The sequence below is a fragment of the Dipteris shenzhenensis genome, chromosome 20 (assembly GCF_047967505.1).
Source record: "Dipteris shenzhenensis isolate YYH24624 ecotype China chromosome 20, Dip_SZ_1.0, whole genome shotgun sequence".
NCBI classification, from domain to species: domain Eukaryota; kingdom Viridiplantae; phylum Streptophyta; class Polypodiopsida; order Gleicheniales; family Dipteridaceae; genus Dipteris; species Dipteris shenzhenensis.
This window is the reverse complement of record NC_141615.1, coordinates 32,464,781-32,480,522: the sequence shown is the minus strand read 5'-3', so window position 1 is coordinate 32,480,522 and position 15,742 is coordinate 32,464,781. Positions and strand designations below refer to the sequence as shown.

At 42.7% G+C, this 15,742-nt stretch overlaps 1 protein-coding gene across 1 annotated transcript; it reads right to left on the bottom strand.

The window, feature by feature from the left end:
* Positions 1 to 9,609: 9,609 nt before the first annotated feature.
* LOC147889550 (pentatricopeptide repeat-containing protein At3g03580-like) lies at positions 9,610 to 13,523 on the bottom strand. Its single transcript, XM_087391158.1, has 2 exons — positions 13,078 to 13,523; positions 9,610 to 12,943 (listed from the first exon to the last, which is right to left on the bottom strand). Exon 2 carries the CDS (start codon positions 12,813 to 12,815, stop codon positions 10,410 to 10,412), a length of 2,406 nt encoding a protein of 801 aa, XP_087247284.1. The 5' UTR covers positions 12,816 to 12,943; positions 13,078 to 13,523; the 3' UTR covers positions 9,610 to 10,409.
* Positions 13,524 to 15,742: the final 2,219 nt, after the last annotated feature.

The window sequence follows — 15,742 nt, the reverse complement described above, 5'->3', positions numbered from 1 at the left end:
AGCCGGGAGGCTTGAGATTCGCAAATGGTGCGTAATGCTTCCGAAAATTAAAAAAAACCGCAACAGTTGAGAAACAGAATTAACGAGTTGCAAGAACAACATACTCATCCTGGATTGCACTTCTCCTGCAGGACTCCTCAAAGAGATCCTTGTCGAGCTTGACATTGAGTTCGATGAGACTGATAGGATGATGGAAAGTTTGGAGGGGCAGAAGCTACTAGACACGAAGACGAAAGGGATCACAGTGTATGCGTGCGAGCTGTTGCATTACGGGTACAACGTATCCTTGGAGTTGCTGAGGGACACGACGCGCAACGGCTATACTCGAACAATTCATGGAACAATTTGGAGGGACGCACGATGCGACGCACCCGGTGACGACAATGGAGAAGCTTACGTATATTTTCGACAGGGACTTATACGAGGAGCGCTTCGGTATTGGAAACGATCCTTTCACGGCAACAGAGAAAAACCAGGGCAAGTAAATAAATGCATTCTATTATGGACGTCAAACGAAAAAAAAAAGACCGAAAACCTCGATGACTAACGTAATTGTCAATGTTTACGTAGGTACGACATTGAAAGACGCGAGCCTCGAGATGAAGGAGGAGCATCCACTGAAGCGCCCGCGCAAGGGAATCGCACGAGCCTCGTCGTCTACTGCATCACATGCAAGCCCAACAACAGAAAGTACATAGGGAGCACGACGGACCTGCCGCGGAGGATCAAACAGCACAATAAAAAACCACCGGCGAAAATGAAAGAGGACTTGCAACATTACAAGCCCTTCGAAGAAAATTTCGAAATCAAAGTTTTGGAAACAACAGACACCGTAGACAAAGCACGAACTTTAGAGCAGTACTACATAAGGAGCCACAACACACAGTAGGTCCATTAGGTTACAACACGCTCGAGGGCCATCCGGCCAGAGCGCGGAAGTACTATTTCCTAAAGCGTAGGAACATAATTTGACCCAAAAAATAAACATTTGTGCCTTCGAAAAAAGGGATCCAATGAAGTTGCAAATGGTGCTGGAACTTTTGTCGTACATGCAATGCAGCTTTGGATTTGGATTTTTCCTGTCACAGTTGCATGCTTCTGGCTCAATTTCGTTTTGATTTATTATTTATACATTTCTGAAATACATCTCCTCGTCGTTCGCTCGAAGTGGAATGACAATAGATTTGCTTACAATGCAAAGAATAGGAATTTGTCTTTCTCCGATTTTACTGTCGACATGAACAACATCTCTAAAAAAGGTTGCATGCAATTGAACATCAATCTTCTGCATCATTTCTGACAACGTGAGTCATGTGAACCTCAACAAGATAGCAAAAGAGAGAAGTATTCATCAAGAGCCCAGCTGGACAAGCACTCTAGTTAGGAATTCAAAAACATGGAAGGATGACATGTATCCTTGTCCCGACGTGGTCCCCACCTCTTAAACAATTGAAATGATGCCATGTGTCCTCTTTCACCTAAACCCATCCCTAGTTCTGTTTTTGTTAGCACATGGTGGGATGGGAATATGATAGAAATATGAATGGGACCACCTTGGATCACCTATTCCCATTTCCATCCTATTTCTTCCCATGTGCTAAGCCCCTTTGGTCCTTAGCACATGGATGGGACTAGCATGGGACCAAGTGCTCTAGAATGGGTTAATGATGGATGTGACTGATGCATGCAAGATATCGATTCTCAAAGGACAATGAGAATTTGAATTTTGCCTAGCGTGTTGCTCGTAGTGATTTAACCCCGTTTGACTATGTTACGACTATTGACATTCAAGTAATATGCTAGTATCTTATCCATTCGCGAGACTTATTATTGACACTAATATTCTCGATGATCTCAATCTCAATGCACGGGGAAGGGCCCGTTCCTTGGATTATAATGCTTTGGGAAAGGGAGCGCGGCGCCTACCCTTGCCACCTCCTCTACATCCGAACAAGCCTCTTCCCTGGATGATCCTAGTATGCCTCCATATCTGGACGTAAACAAGCAAGTGCGAGCCCAAGGCCTCACATCTCCACCTTCTCATAAGGGAGCTTATCCAGACCTAGTCTTAGAGAAACAATGCTTAATAGACGCTCAGAACTTGGTACACGAATGCCAAGAGAAATTTTAGCATAGACTCAAGGTCAACATAGGGTCAAATACCATTCAATCTGACCACCTGACGACTCATAGGGGAGCAAAGGCACTTTGAGTGCCAGAGAGAGTGGAAGGAGAGGAACCACCTAGCTCCAATAACTCAGAGGTTCTGAACTTGATGCAACGTATGTTTCAAGAAGACCCAGAGTTGCAAAACCTAAGAGAGGAGGGAGACCTCTATGGCTTTGAGGAGCCACTATTGGTGGAAAGGGAGGCCTCCTAGGAACCGTGCGATTTGTTGGGTTAGCAGCCTTCCTCTTCACACAGGTCAAGATGCCATTTGAATCCTTGTTAAGGGGGAATCCTACCTTTAGGCAAGACCTCTCAAGCTCGATGAACGGGAAAATCTTGGCCCAAGGTCCTACCAACCCCGAAAAAACCAACTAGAGGAGGAGGGCCGGAACCTACCAAGGTTCCCATCAATAAATTAGGCCAATAATGAGATTTGAACTGAGGACAGGAGCAAAGGTCGTTGCTTTGGATCTGGTCATTTTAAAGCTTCCTTGTTGCTAGATTTTGACAAAATTTTGAGCTGAGGATAGAAGCAGAGGTCATTTCTTTGGATCTGGTACTTTTTTTGGCTTCTTTGCTTATTCAAGATCTGAAGAAGATCTTGTTGCTGTGCTTTGGGGGCTTGGAACGAGCTGGAGGTTGAGGTCAGGGAAGAAAGCTAGAAGGGAGACTAGAGGCTGAGAGGAAGGGCAGCTAGCGAGGTGGAGCTAGAGGGGAGAGAGGGAACACGAAGGGGAGCTTCTGATGGGCTCATTCCACCTTGGTTTAGAAGTGCAAGTTAGTGTCAACTAGCACTATAGGCCTCAACTAGCACTATAAGCCTAGCACATTAACATGCTCCTATAAAGTTTGAATTGGCGAGATCAACAAAGAGACTTAGACATGGTCCATGAAGGAGGTTGAAAAAATAAGATGAGAGTTAAAAAGAAGATTCTAATGAGGTTGCCTCCTTGAGGATGAAGGCCAAACATCCAAGGAGGAGAGGTTAGAGGATGGGTTGGAAGGACATGGAGTTCTAAAAGGAGATGCATATGTGAACAATAATGCCTTAAATTTATCTAGTTCATTTTGCACTAGAATTTAGAGTTTGCTTGCCTAGATGGGACTTTTGTAGGATGCTTCAATATCCCAAGGTAGCAAGCTAAGAAAGTTTTTGGAGGTGAATGATGAAGACCCCTATCCTATGACAACTGTAGTAGGTGTACAACATTACATAATGTGAGGGAAGGAAAGACAATGCTATGACTCTTCTTGTTTTGATTCCTAAATTTCTTTAAGAGATTGTCATTTTCAACATGGGATTAAATTGGATGAGAAGCACATGAGATATAAAAGTACAATGGTGATTGTATACTAAAGATGTTGCTTAGGTGGATTTGAACATAGGGGCATACCTTGCTCATGAGGCACCTACTAAATGTACTCACAAAAGTAGCTGAGGTGACTGCATATCCTGGGGTGCCAACTCCCTTTAGTAAGAATACCTATCAAAATCTTGAGTATGAAATGAATTTAACAATATGCCATGAGTAGAAATTATTCAAATTAGCATCGTTGTGCTCTACATGAAAAGAGCTTCAAATATGTCTTTACGCGTTGAAATTTAGGTAACACATGAAATAGTTATATTAATTTGAAAGGAGATGGGTTCTCATATTTTAGTGTAGTTTTTTGTTTTACCCCCCCCCCCCCATCCAAAAGACCCCCCCCCTTGGGCCTCACATATTATGAAAAATATGTACAAACCTTAAAATCTTGCATATTTTTGAAGGTATATACTTCATATTTTGTGGGAGGGGGGACATGATATTTTCATATTTTTCCTTTGCATATTTGAAAGTTTTAAAGAAAATCCATGCATATTGTATATGTACCATATCCCCCCATACCTTGGATTTTGGACGAGGGTAGTAACATAACACATATTGAGTTGGTGCCCTAGGCCGCAAATCAAGTGAATGTCATAACTCACTCACAAGAACTTGCCACCAACAATTGAGGGAACAACACCAAGCAAGAGATATGGATTGGAACAAGCAGATTGAGGTAGAAGTAGCAACTGATATGGACATGGAATTGAAGGTCAAATCCCTAGGTATCGGGCTTTCACAACAAGTGAGCTAGAATGTAGCACCAAAGGATGCCATGAGCATCTCAAGGAAGTATTTAAAACCAAGAGGAGCCTACAAGGAAATTTGGAGCTAGGCTAGAGTAAACTACAAAGCAAACACCAAATTTATCAACACTGAGTCCAGTAGTAGCACATGCACCTTCTAAATGCATGAATAGGAAGGTGTTATTGTGTATGTTTTATTATCTATTAACAACTTTCTAGATGCATGGATTGGAAGGTGTGGTTCTCTTTGTATTTGTTCTGTATTACGCACTTTGGAAGCATAGATAGAAAGGTATGACCATCTATCTATAAAGTTTATCAAAAAGATGTGGTGGATTATCAATGTTGCAAATCTTGTTTATTAAGTATACATATCATATCATGAATTGTATCAAGGTTTGTGGATATTGTAATGAGCATATCAATACACTCATTTGCAAATAATCTAGAAAGAGCCAAATGAATCTCTCCCAAGTTCCAATGTTACATACATCATTTGAATGTTGCTTACACATTCATCATTATATGAAGATGCTATTGATGTAGGTTCTAAAACAAACAAAACACAAATATTTGTCAATAGTATGTGGTATTCTTATACGCTTCATGACAACCGAATTGATGCACTTGTGGATGATATATTATAATAAAATTCAAAATATATTTTCAAATATTCAAACAAACATGCAAAACATGATGGAGGTAAACATACACCCTCAACATTGAACTATTCGACACTTTTTTGGGGGGGTGCAAATTGAGGGATTTTATTCATGCCATCAGCATAAATATAAGTTTTACATTAGGTTTGTATCTCATAGTCCAAAAAATACAAGAAAGTATCCACCATATGACAAAACATAGAGAGAATTTCCATTTGGGAATCAACACTCTATTTTTGGGTAGCTTCCACCACATCACATAGTAGGTTCCAAGGCCTTTATTTATTTACAATTGCACTCAATGTCCTTTTGAAGAATTGTTGTATGCTTTTTAGGTGTACATCACATTCCTTGATGATTTGTCCTCTTTTCTGTACACATAATTCTTGGCAAGTGAGCTATAATACATCCAAACATACACTTTAAAATACCTTTGCATTCCTTTATAACCATATGAACCACAATAAAATTTCTCCTCAATACATTCCAATTACTCTTTTGCCTTAGCAATAAATTCCCTAGCAATATCATTAATTGTAAAATCAAACAAGAAAAACCCTTGACGTTGATGGATTCCCTCCCAAACTCCCTTTGAAGTCTAAAATTCATGAGCAAGTGAGCGGGCTCTCTTACATCCCTTGCACATGTTGCTAGGAGCCTTACATCATGTCCACAGGTTTGTGCATTAATAAGAACAAGAGGCGTGATTGCTTCTCAAGGGTTTCCTTATCCCATACATGTCCAAAGCGTCTCATATTGAGTAGATCCTTTTTCAACCATTTTTTATCAAGGGTGTCCACCACTTTCCACGTATAAACTCAAAATATTAAAATTGGAAGAATTAAGGTTCTTTTGTCCTGGCTATTCTATCAAGGATGTCCAGAAGAGAGTCACATAAGTTTTAGTGGGTACAGAACACCTTAATCTTCTATGTCATCCACATATATATAACATAACCGGGGTTAAGGCACAGTGGCATTTGACCCCTACAACCTCCCACTTAAAGACTAATGTGCCTTTAAGGAAGAACAACCAGTGAGCATAGTATCCAATGCCCATCAATATGCCCATCAATACACGACAATACTCAAACTACTGAGTAGGTAAACTCTTCGTCATCATATATGCAGGGTTATCATCTGTATGAACCTTGACTAGTCCTATATGCTTGTCCTCAAGTACCTCTGTGATGAAATGGTACACCTGACCTCAATGTGTTTGGTCTTTGCATGAAAGACCGGATTCCGTGCTAGCTAAATAGCACTCATGGAATCACTATGCAATGTCGGTACATATGTATGAATCCCCAAATCTCCCACTAGCCAATCAAGCCATATAGCCTCCTTGCAACCCTCTATGGCTACAACAAGCTCGGCCTCTGTGGTAGACAAAGCAACACACTTCTGTGCATGAGACATCCACGACATTGCACCACCTACAAAGTTGAATACATAGCCAGAGGTGGATCTTCCCACATGCCCTACATAGTCTGAATCTATGTATCCAAGTATACACCTCTCCTCTGCCAAAGCAGATGCACATCTCCTTGGTACCCTTCATGTACCTCATGCACTTAAGTGCCTCCCAATGCCTCTTTCTTGGACTAGCCATATACCGACTAACAACTCCCACTGCAAATGCAATGTCTAGTCTAGTAGCTATCATAGCATACATAAGGCTCCCAACCGCTGATGCATAAGGAACCTTGGCCATCATGGCCCTCTCCTCATTTGATTTCGGACTATCTGCCTGACTCAGTTTCATATATGGAGGCAATGGAGTACCTAGAGTCTTCCCCCCCTCTATATTGAAATGCTACAATACTTTTATAACATACTCCTTCTGTGAAAGCCAAAGGAGCTTCCCAAGATGCGCATACCAAGAATATAACCTGCAGGTCCCAAATCCTCCACGTCAAAGGACTCATGCAACTTGACCTTCAATGCATTCACATAAAGTGCCAGGAGTTTCACGCTATTATCCTCATCCCTTTTCGTATAGGCAGTGATCAACCTCCCTCTATATTGAAATGCTACAATACTTTTATAACATACTCCTTCTGTGAAAGCCAAAGGAGCTTCCCAAGATGCGCATACCAAGAATATAACCTGCAGGTCCCAAATCCTCCACGTCAAAGGACTCATGCAACTTGACCTTCAATGCATTCACATAAAGTGCCAGGAGTTTCACGCTATTATCCTCATCCCTTTTCGTATAGGCAGTGATCAACCTCACTTCTTCTGAAACCCTGGACCAAATGAAAGCATCAAACTTCTGATACCACTCTCTAGGCACTTGCTTAAGACCATAGAGACTCTTTTTCAGCTTGCAAAACAAATGCTCTTTTCCCTTTTCTTCAAAGCCTTTCGATTGTACCATGTAAATTTTCTCATACAGATCCCCATGCAAGAAAGCTGTCTTAACATCCACCTACATAAGCTCCATATCCTTTGCTGCCACAACTCCAAGTACACATCTAAGTGTGGTCATATTCACAACTTGAGTAACATCTCATCAAAGTCCGCACTCTTCTCTTGCTTGAACCCTTTAGTAACCAAACGAGCCTTGTACTAAGGCACATCATCACTTGTGACCTTCATTTTGTAGACCCATTTACATGGCAGTGATTTCTTTCCATGTGGCAAAGAAACCAAGTCCCAAGTCTTATTCTTCCATGAGTAAACTTCATCTCTTATTGCATAGCATACTCCCACTTGCGTTGATCCTCAGCGCATCATATCCTCTCCATAGCAGAAAGGCTCCCCAACCACAATCAGTAAGCATCACATAGATCCCACGTGTATCACAAAAATGCTAAAAGTCATGAGAGAAATACTCTCCATCATTGTCAGTCCATAGGCATTTAAGCGTTCTATCTGACTGATTTTCAACCAAATCCAGTCACTTCTGAAATACCTAGAACACATCACTCTTCCAAGCCATAGCATAAGCCCTTACTTTCCTAGTTGCATCATCAATGAATGTCACATAATATTCAAGCCCACCTAATGACCGTGTAGACACCCATGGAACAGCATACGTTTGAATACACTAAATCAACCTTTTCAAGATCTTTCTTTCCCCTTATTTTATGGGCTGATTTAGTCTGCTTCCCATAGAGACAATACTCACAAAATTCAAAGTAAAAAAAACTCAAATGCGGTACACAACCCAAACGGCAGAAGAGTTCATCCATTTGGCTCACATGGCCCAACTTGCAATGCCACAAAGAAGTACTTGGCTGCTTGGTTATTCCAACAACATGATCTGACACACCTGATATATATAAGGGATACAGAGTCCCATACTTAGCACCCCTGGCCAAAAGCATAGAGCCCTCTTGAATTTTCCAACTCCCAAAACCAAAGATGGTTTCAAAACTAGCATCATCTAGCTGACCCGTTGAACTAAGACTCTTGGTCAGCTTAGGCACATGTCTCACATTTTTCAAAACAAAAGTAGATCCAAAACCAAAGATGGTTTCAAAACCAGCATCATCTAGCTGACCCGCTAAACTAAGACTCTTGGTCAGCTTAGGCACATGTCTCACATTTTTCAAAACAAAAGTAGACCCATTTGCAAAAGAAAACTTTATATCACCTGCTCCCACTATGTCACATACATAGTTATTTCCAAGATGCACACAACCTATCTTTCCATTGTCATAAGTGGAGAACCATTCCCTATAAGGAGTAATTATTTTCTTGCCTAGTGGTGACAAATCACATAATTCCCAAGTTCTATTTTTATGCAATGTGTTCATTTCTTCATCCATTGCTTTATGCTATTCTGCCTGTTGAACTACATGATTGTTGCCATAAGAGCATAATTTGTGGATTGCTTTGCTTTCTAAACATAAGTCAAAATTGTTGGTTGCTTTCTTTCTCTACTTAATCTTTTTAGTTCTTGTTGTACTTCTATTTGTTCTGGTAGCTTTGTCGGTGCTCAAGTCTTGGTCATTGCTGGAGTCACTTAGGCATGGAGTGTTGTTTGCTGTTACGTTGACGACCGGTCACTGTGCTAGATAGATTCTTGTGCCCACTTTGCTTTTAATCATATGTAGCCGATGTAGTGCCTCTTGTAGTTCGCTTTGAAGCTGCTTTTTTCTTGTTGTAGTAAGTAGGTCATAGCTAGAACTTTGAGTTATCTCTATAGATAAAGTGTGCTGCCAGGATCCAGGTGCTGATGTAGCAGACTTGCCGACTGTTTATTGGTAGTGGACTGATAGTTGACTGTACAGACTGTAGGTGCACAGGTCAGACGATGTTAGGGATCCTAGGTGTGGGAAGTGGTGGCTTCACCCTTCATGTGTGTGGCCAAGGACGCATGGTATAGGGCTTCGGGAATTGCCCCCTAGGCAAAATGATAATATATATTGGGTCCTTTAATATATTGGAGTGGTTGAGACCCTTCTCCATAATTCCACAATCCTGCCCGATTTTTCAAGGTGTGGAGGCAGGTTGCATGGCTATGGGACGTACGTTTGGGACCCCCCACACCTCCTACTCGTCAGTGCCATTGGTGCTCCAACACACCACACACAAGGGTAGACAAAAAAATGTGCCAAAATAACCAGATGATAGCAGCTTCCCAAAAAGGGACAGGTGGATACCCAAGAAGACTAAAGTCTCCCACTTGCAAAGCCCCGACTAGAACCCCAACTTATCTTAAATGGATTAAGACTAGTGATGATAAGGTAGATGAGATTCAGTAGACAGCCAAAAGGGAAGCATGATTTCACGTGTTTCTTACATGATCCAACTCAGTTTGATCCATCTCCTCTGTGTACAACTTACTAGTCATTCCTCCACTGGATATGTCTCAGATAATGTAGATGAGATTCAGTAGACAGCCAAAAGGGAAGCATGATTTCACATGTTTCTTACACGATCCAACTCAGTTTGATCCATCTCCTCTGAGTCGTTCCTCCACTGGATATGTCTCAGATAAGGTAGATGAGATTCAGTAGACAGCCAAAAGGAAGCATGATTTCACATGTTTCTTACATGATCCAACTCAGTTTGATAAACCTCCTCCATGTACAACTCGCTAGTCTTTCCTCGACTGGGTATGTCTCAGATAAGATTTCACTCACTTAGCGTCACCAATAGTCCCGACAAGCACATTTCCCTTTCTTGAAGAGACAAACACAGTTTGCATCACTGACGAAAAATAGTTTGCTGCTTATCTTTGATTTAAGTTATCTGCATGAGAGTCATAACACATCCAGAGATTTTCTGAATATGTATTGGAGTCCTCTTGGGAGTATTGAGAAGAGCGCACACAATACCTAACTTCTTGCTGGGTCCACATAACCCATCTTTATTGCTTCATCAGATAGATCCCGTGAAAGTCAGAAGCATACCTTTCCTCCCACATTTTGAAAGAAAGGTCTTTTAGCTTTGCATGAATGTCTTTTCTTTGAGGATGCCTTGTATTCTCCATGTACAATTCCATCAACCTCAGACCACTCCTGGCTTCTTCCATGCGTGTTTTTTTACTCCCATCGCCTGAACCTCCTCCTTGTCCTCTTGCATGTGAGCATCTGCATAGATGTTAGACATTAAGACATAAGCTGCAGGATTTTTGTCATCCAATCGCACCGCGTGTTCAAAAGCCAGTCTTCCCACCTCCACATTACCCCACTTGCAACAAGCACCCAACACAGTATGCCATACAGCAAGATTAGGTTGAAAAGGCATCTTCTTCACCATTTCTACTGCCTCCTCTAATTTGCCTGCACGGCCAACAAGATCAATAATGCAAGTATGGTGCTCAATAGTCGGAGTGATGGCGAAGTCTTTGTTCATGGCCTCAAGGTACTTCTGGCCCCTATCAACTAGACCTGCATGACTACATGCGCTAAGCACACTAAGAAATGTCACCTCGTCTGGCTTTATGCCTGCTCCTATCATTCTCTCAAGCATATGGAAAACAGTTTCACTTTCTCCTCGCTGGGCATATCCCCCAATTAGTGCATTCCATGGGGCTACATCTGGAAGGACACCCTCCATTTGCATCTGTTCAAAACACTTCAATGCTTCTTCACCAAGCCCATGTTGGGCATACCCTGCAATGAGTGCAGTCCATGAAACAACATCTCGAACTGGAAGCTTGTCAAACACGTCCCGTGCGCATACAAGCAACCCACATTTGGCATACATATCGACCAAGGCAGTGCCAACTAAATGGTCTCTTTCCCACCCTCCTTTGGCAATCTCAACATGTATTTTGCAGCCCTTGTCTACGGCTCCTATGCTGCCACAAGCTTTCAAGCTGCAAACAAATGTAATAGCATTTGGAGAGACACCTTCAAGTTGCATGTGTTGGAAACATTCCAGTGCTTCCTCCCCGAGACCATGTTGAGCATACCCTGAAATCAGTGCAGTCCATGAGATTACGTCTTGAACTGGAAGCTTGTCAAACAATTCCAGTGCGCTTACAAGCAAGCCACATTTGGCATACATATCTACCAAGGTGCTGCCAAGCAAAGGATCTCTTTCCAATCCCTTTCTGGCAATCTCAGTATGTATTTCTTGGGCCTTGTCTATTGCTCCCACAATGCTACAAGCTTTCAAGCTGCATACAAACGTGAGAGCATCCGGAGGGACATCCTCCAGTTGCATCTGTTCAAAGCAGTTCAGCGCTTCCTCACCAAACCCTTGTTCAGCAAATCCTGCAATTAGTGCATTCCATGAGACGACATCTTGAATTGGAATATTGTGGAAAACTTCTTTGGCTTTTGCAAGCAATCCACATTTGGCATACATATCAACCAAGATGTTGCCGACACTTGGCTCCCTTTCCAACCCCTTTCTAGCAATCTCAACATGTATTTCTTGACCCTTATCTATGGCTCTTGCGCTGCCACAAGCTTTCAAGATGCAAACAAAAGTGATGGCATCCGGAGAGACACCCTCCAGTTGCATCCGTTCGAGACAAAACAGCGCTTCCTCAGCAAACCCATGGTCAGCGTAACCTGTTAATAGTGCAGTCCACAAGACTGCATCTCGAATTGGGAGCTTGTCAAACACTTCCTGTGCTTCTGCAAGCGAACCACATTTAGCATACATATCGACCAAGATGCTGCCAAGAAAAGGATCTCTTTCCAATCCCTTCATCACAATAACGGCATGTATTTCCCGCCCCTTATCTATGGCTCCTATGCTGCCACAAGCTTTCAAGCTGCAAACCAACGTGACAGAATTGGGAGAGACACCCTGTAGTTGCATCAGTTCAAAACAGTGTAACGATTCCTCACCAAGCCCATGTGCAGCATATCCAGTGATTAGGGCAGTCCATGAGACTACATCTCGAACTGGAAGCTTATCAAACAGTTGCTGTGCTTTTGCAAGCAACTTGCATTTCGCATACATATCGACCAATGTGCTGCCAAGAAAAGGATCGTTTTCCCAACCCTTTCTTGCAACCTCAGCATGTATTTCACGGCCTCTCTCCGCATCCTTCAGCCTAGCACAAGCCTTGAGTAAGGCCATAAATGTATATTTGCTAGGATGTACACAATTCTCTTGCATTTTCTGGTACAAGTAGAGGGCATGCTGAGATTCCCCGCATTCAATATAACCTGTGATGAGAGAAGTCCAAGAATACACATTGGGATCAACCAGCTTGTTAAAAAGTTGCAGAGCATCACACATGTTTCCACAATCCACCAGCACGGGGACAAGGTAGTTCCCGAGAGATCCATGAGCTTCTAACCCACGTTTGCACATGTATGCATGCAAGCGCTTAGCAGAAGTTACATTTTTCTCTTTTCTGCAATTCTGCAAGATGCATATAAAATCATCATACGAAGGAAGCTGGGGCCTCCCCTCTAAAGAAGTGAGTGTCTCTTCTAAACTCAGCATCTCCCAGACACCACTCTCTCGCAGTTCTGGGGCGTCCAGCTGTACTCCAAATCTAACGCTGGCCTTGCGATTGCTGACACCCTCCAAGCCACAGTTTGAAACATTCCCTTGATTCTAGATTCTTTTTTCTCAAGCATGTCTTTAATGTGAACAGATTGTACCAGCAGTTTATCAATGGCGACAACTTGCTACTTTTATGCTTGAAAACTGGAGCGTTGGGTGTGTCTGTTAATATTCACAAGAAACTACCGTTTCGTTGCACACTCCGATCCTTCGGTCGTCCTAGCAATGCCTGCATGCCACGTCACCTGAAGCAGTTAAAACGTGTGGATACGTATGTGCCTCAAGCCCTAGGGCTTTGCCCTTGTCTCCCAGTGTGGAAGCCCTGTTGGCACTTTCAAAGGGTTTCTCCATGCCATGTCACTTGATGATAAGACTCTCGAGTACCGAGGGGGGGAAGAGCATTGTGGATCTTCAATACTACCTTCAATTTCTAGAGGCCAACTTCCCCAACTTTTCCAGCAGTCAAAGGCTTGGGAAGGTGGCATGACCTCAGGTTACAAAGTTGATTTTGACTATTAAATCGGTGGCATTGAGATGAGACAGTGTAATAGGAACACTCTGAGAGGGTGATAGAGCACAGATTACTAATAAGGAGTTAAAATTGGAAAGTGGAGATCTAAACCTAGCCTTCGACGACGAATAGGAGAGTGGTGACCGACTGCCCTTACCAATCATTAGGAGGGAAGGCATATAGCTGGCATGTCAACGGTAGGGGTTTTTGTCAAATCTTGTTTATTGAGAAAGATGGTTGATCATGGAGTGATAATTAATCCTTCTGTGAACACCAATCTTGACAAAGGGAGATGACAACATGGGTAGGTCCGGTGACTCCCTTGTTGAGATATCGAGCTCCCCTCGCGATATGCCAGGGTGATCGTTGTGCATTTATGTCACTGACTTGTTAGCTGCAGATACGGTTGGTACACCGCCCATGAATAATAGCTGGATGACATATCTACACTAGTTTGTGGCTCAGTTAGTATGCCACCTTAGTTAGTTGAGTTTGGTTTGAGACCCACATATAGGGTTCTTTTATTTCTTTGTACTTGAGTTCTTTTGGCTTTCACAACAAGAAGAGGAAAACTGTTTTCAGCCTCCACCTTTGTGTGTATTCCCCCATTGTGTATGTGAGAAAGCCGCAAGTGAGACTCCTTCCCTCTCTCCCACTATCTTCACATGGTATCAGAGCCTTGTTCGTGGTAAGGAGCTCAAGAAAGCAAACCAAGTTCGCGGTGTCCTGGTAAAAGGACCAGTGTTGCTTTCCTTTTTCGAGTTTGGGAGCAAATCTCTGCAGGTAGCACAGCCGGAAGTGCAAGAGTGCACTGTTTCAGATTGAGACGCCCTTCGCGGTGTGGCGAGAGGGCAGTATATGCTGCAGGCAAGGGCGAAGCCCTTGGTAACTTTGATTTTCTGATTCGAGGCCATTTCGGGGCCCGTTTTGAAGGCGGAAGTTCTTCGCAGGCACTCAGAAAAAGGCCCCGTTTTTGCTGTGCGACCACTGCTCTGCTGGTCCATCAAAAGTTGCCGCAGAAATTGCATCGTATGCCTGTGCGCAGAGATATTGGGAGTTGCAAAATCATCCTTGTTGCCTGTTGATGCAAAATCGTCACTAGGAAGTGACTGTGTGGTCAAATACCACTTTCGTCAGTTTTGCAGATCTGCCCGTGTGAGGCAAAAGTTATGTTTTTTGCAGTGAAAGAATATTTTGCAGTGTTCTGTAACGGCGTATGATTCTCTTTCACAGATTGTCACTGAAAAGCTTGACAAGAACAACTTCCAGGCATGGAAGTTTAGAATGACGAATTTCCTTATGGGAAAAGGCTATTGGGAGTTCATTACAGGAAATAAAGAGGAACCAGTTCTTCCTAATGTTCCCAATCAACAGGAAATGCAAGCATTTAAAGGATGGCATGAGAGGGCCAGAAAAGTTATGTACTGGCTTTCTATCAGTATTTCGGATTCTATGATTGTGCATATTCAGGATGCAAGAACGCCAAAGGAGGCATGGGATACCTTGGCAAAAATGTACAGCACAAATACACAAGCCAGGAAAATGCAGCTCAAGCAAGAGTTGCATAATGTGCAGAGAGAAAATTTGAGCATCAATGACTACCACATGAAAGTGGAGAAAATTGCAGATGCACTTGCTTCCATTGGGTCGCCAGTGGAAGATGATGATCCAGTGTCTGTGACCTTGAATGGTCTAGGAAAAAATTATGCACAATTCCAGACATCCATTGCCGTCCGTGAAAAATTTCCTGATTTTGAAGAGTTGTTTGCTCTTCTAATTTCTGAAGAGCAGAGAAATGGGGGTGCATCTTCTTCAGGCGGAACTTCAAAAGAAACTGTCTTCTACTCAAATGCTGGAAGAGGTAGAGGCAGAGGTAGAGGAGGCCGATCTGGAGGCCGTGGTAGAAATCAGAATATGCAGCAGCAGACTCAAGAAAACCAGTCCTATGGAGGACGTGGTAACTCTAGAGGCAGGGGGAGCCAAAGAGGCCGTGGTGGATGGCAGAGAGGCCAAAAAGCAAATAGCAATGTTGAATGCTACTACTGTGGTAAAATAGGTCATATGGCTAAAGACTGCTACAAAAAGCAGAATGACATTATGAATGGAAAATTGCAGCAAGGCAATTATGCATCTTCTAGCAGACAGGGTGATGATAGAAATGAGCATCTATTTATGGTACAGCACATGACCAATTCTGTGACAAGTGCAGAAGAACGAAATGATGTGTGGTATGTTGACTCAGGTGCGTCAAACCACATGACAGGTCATGCAGAATGGATGCAGGATGCAAGGAAAATGGAAAAACCAGGATTTGTGGAGACTGGTGATGATACTGCACATCCTATTGTGCAGA

Bases quoted from the DNA above. Each gene is read 5' to 3' on its own strand.
- LOC147889550 (XM_087391158.1), bottom strand. From the start codon at position 12,815: ATGCTGAGTTTAGAAGAGACACTCACTTCTTTAGAGGGGAGGCCCCAG.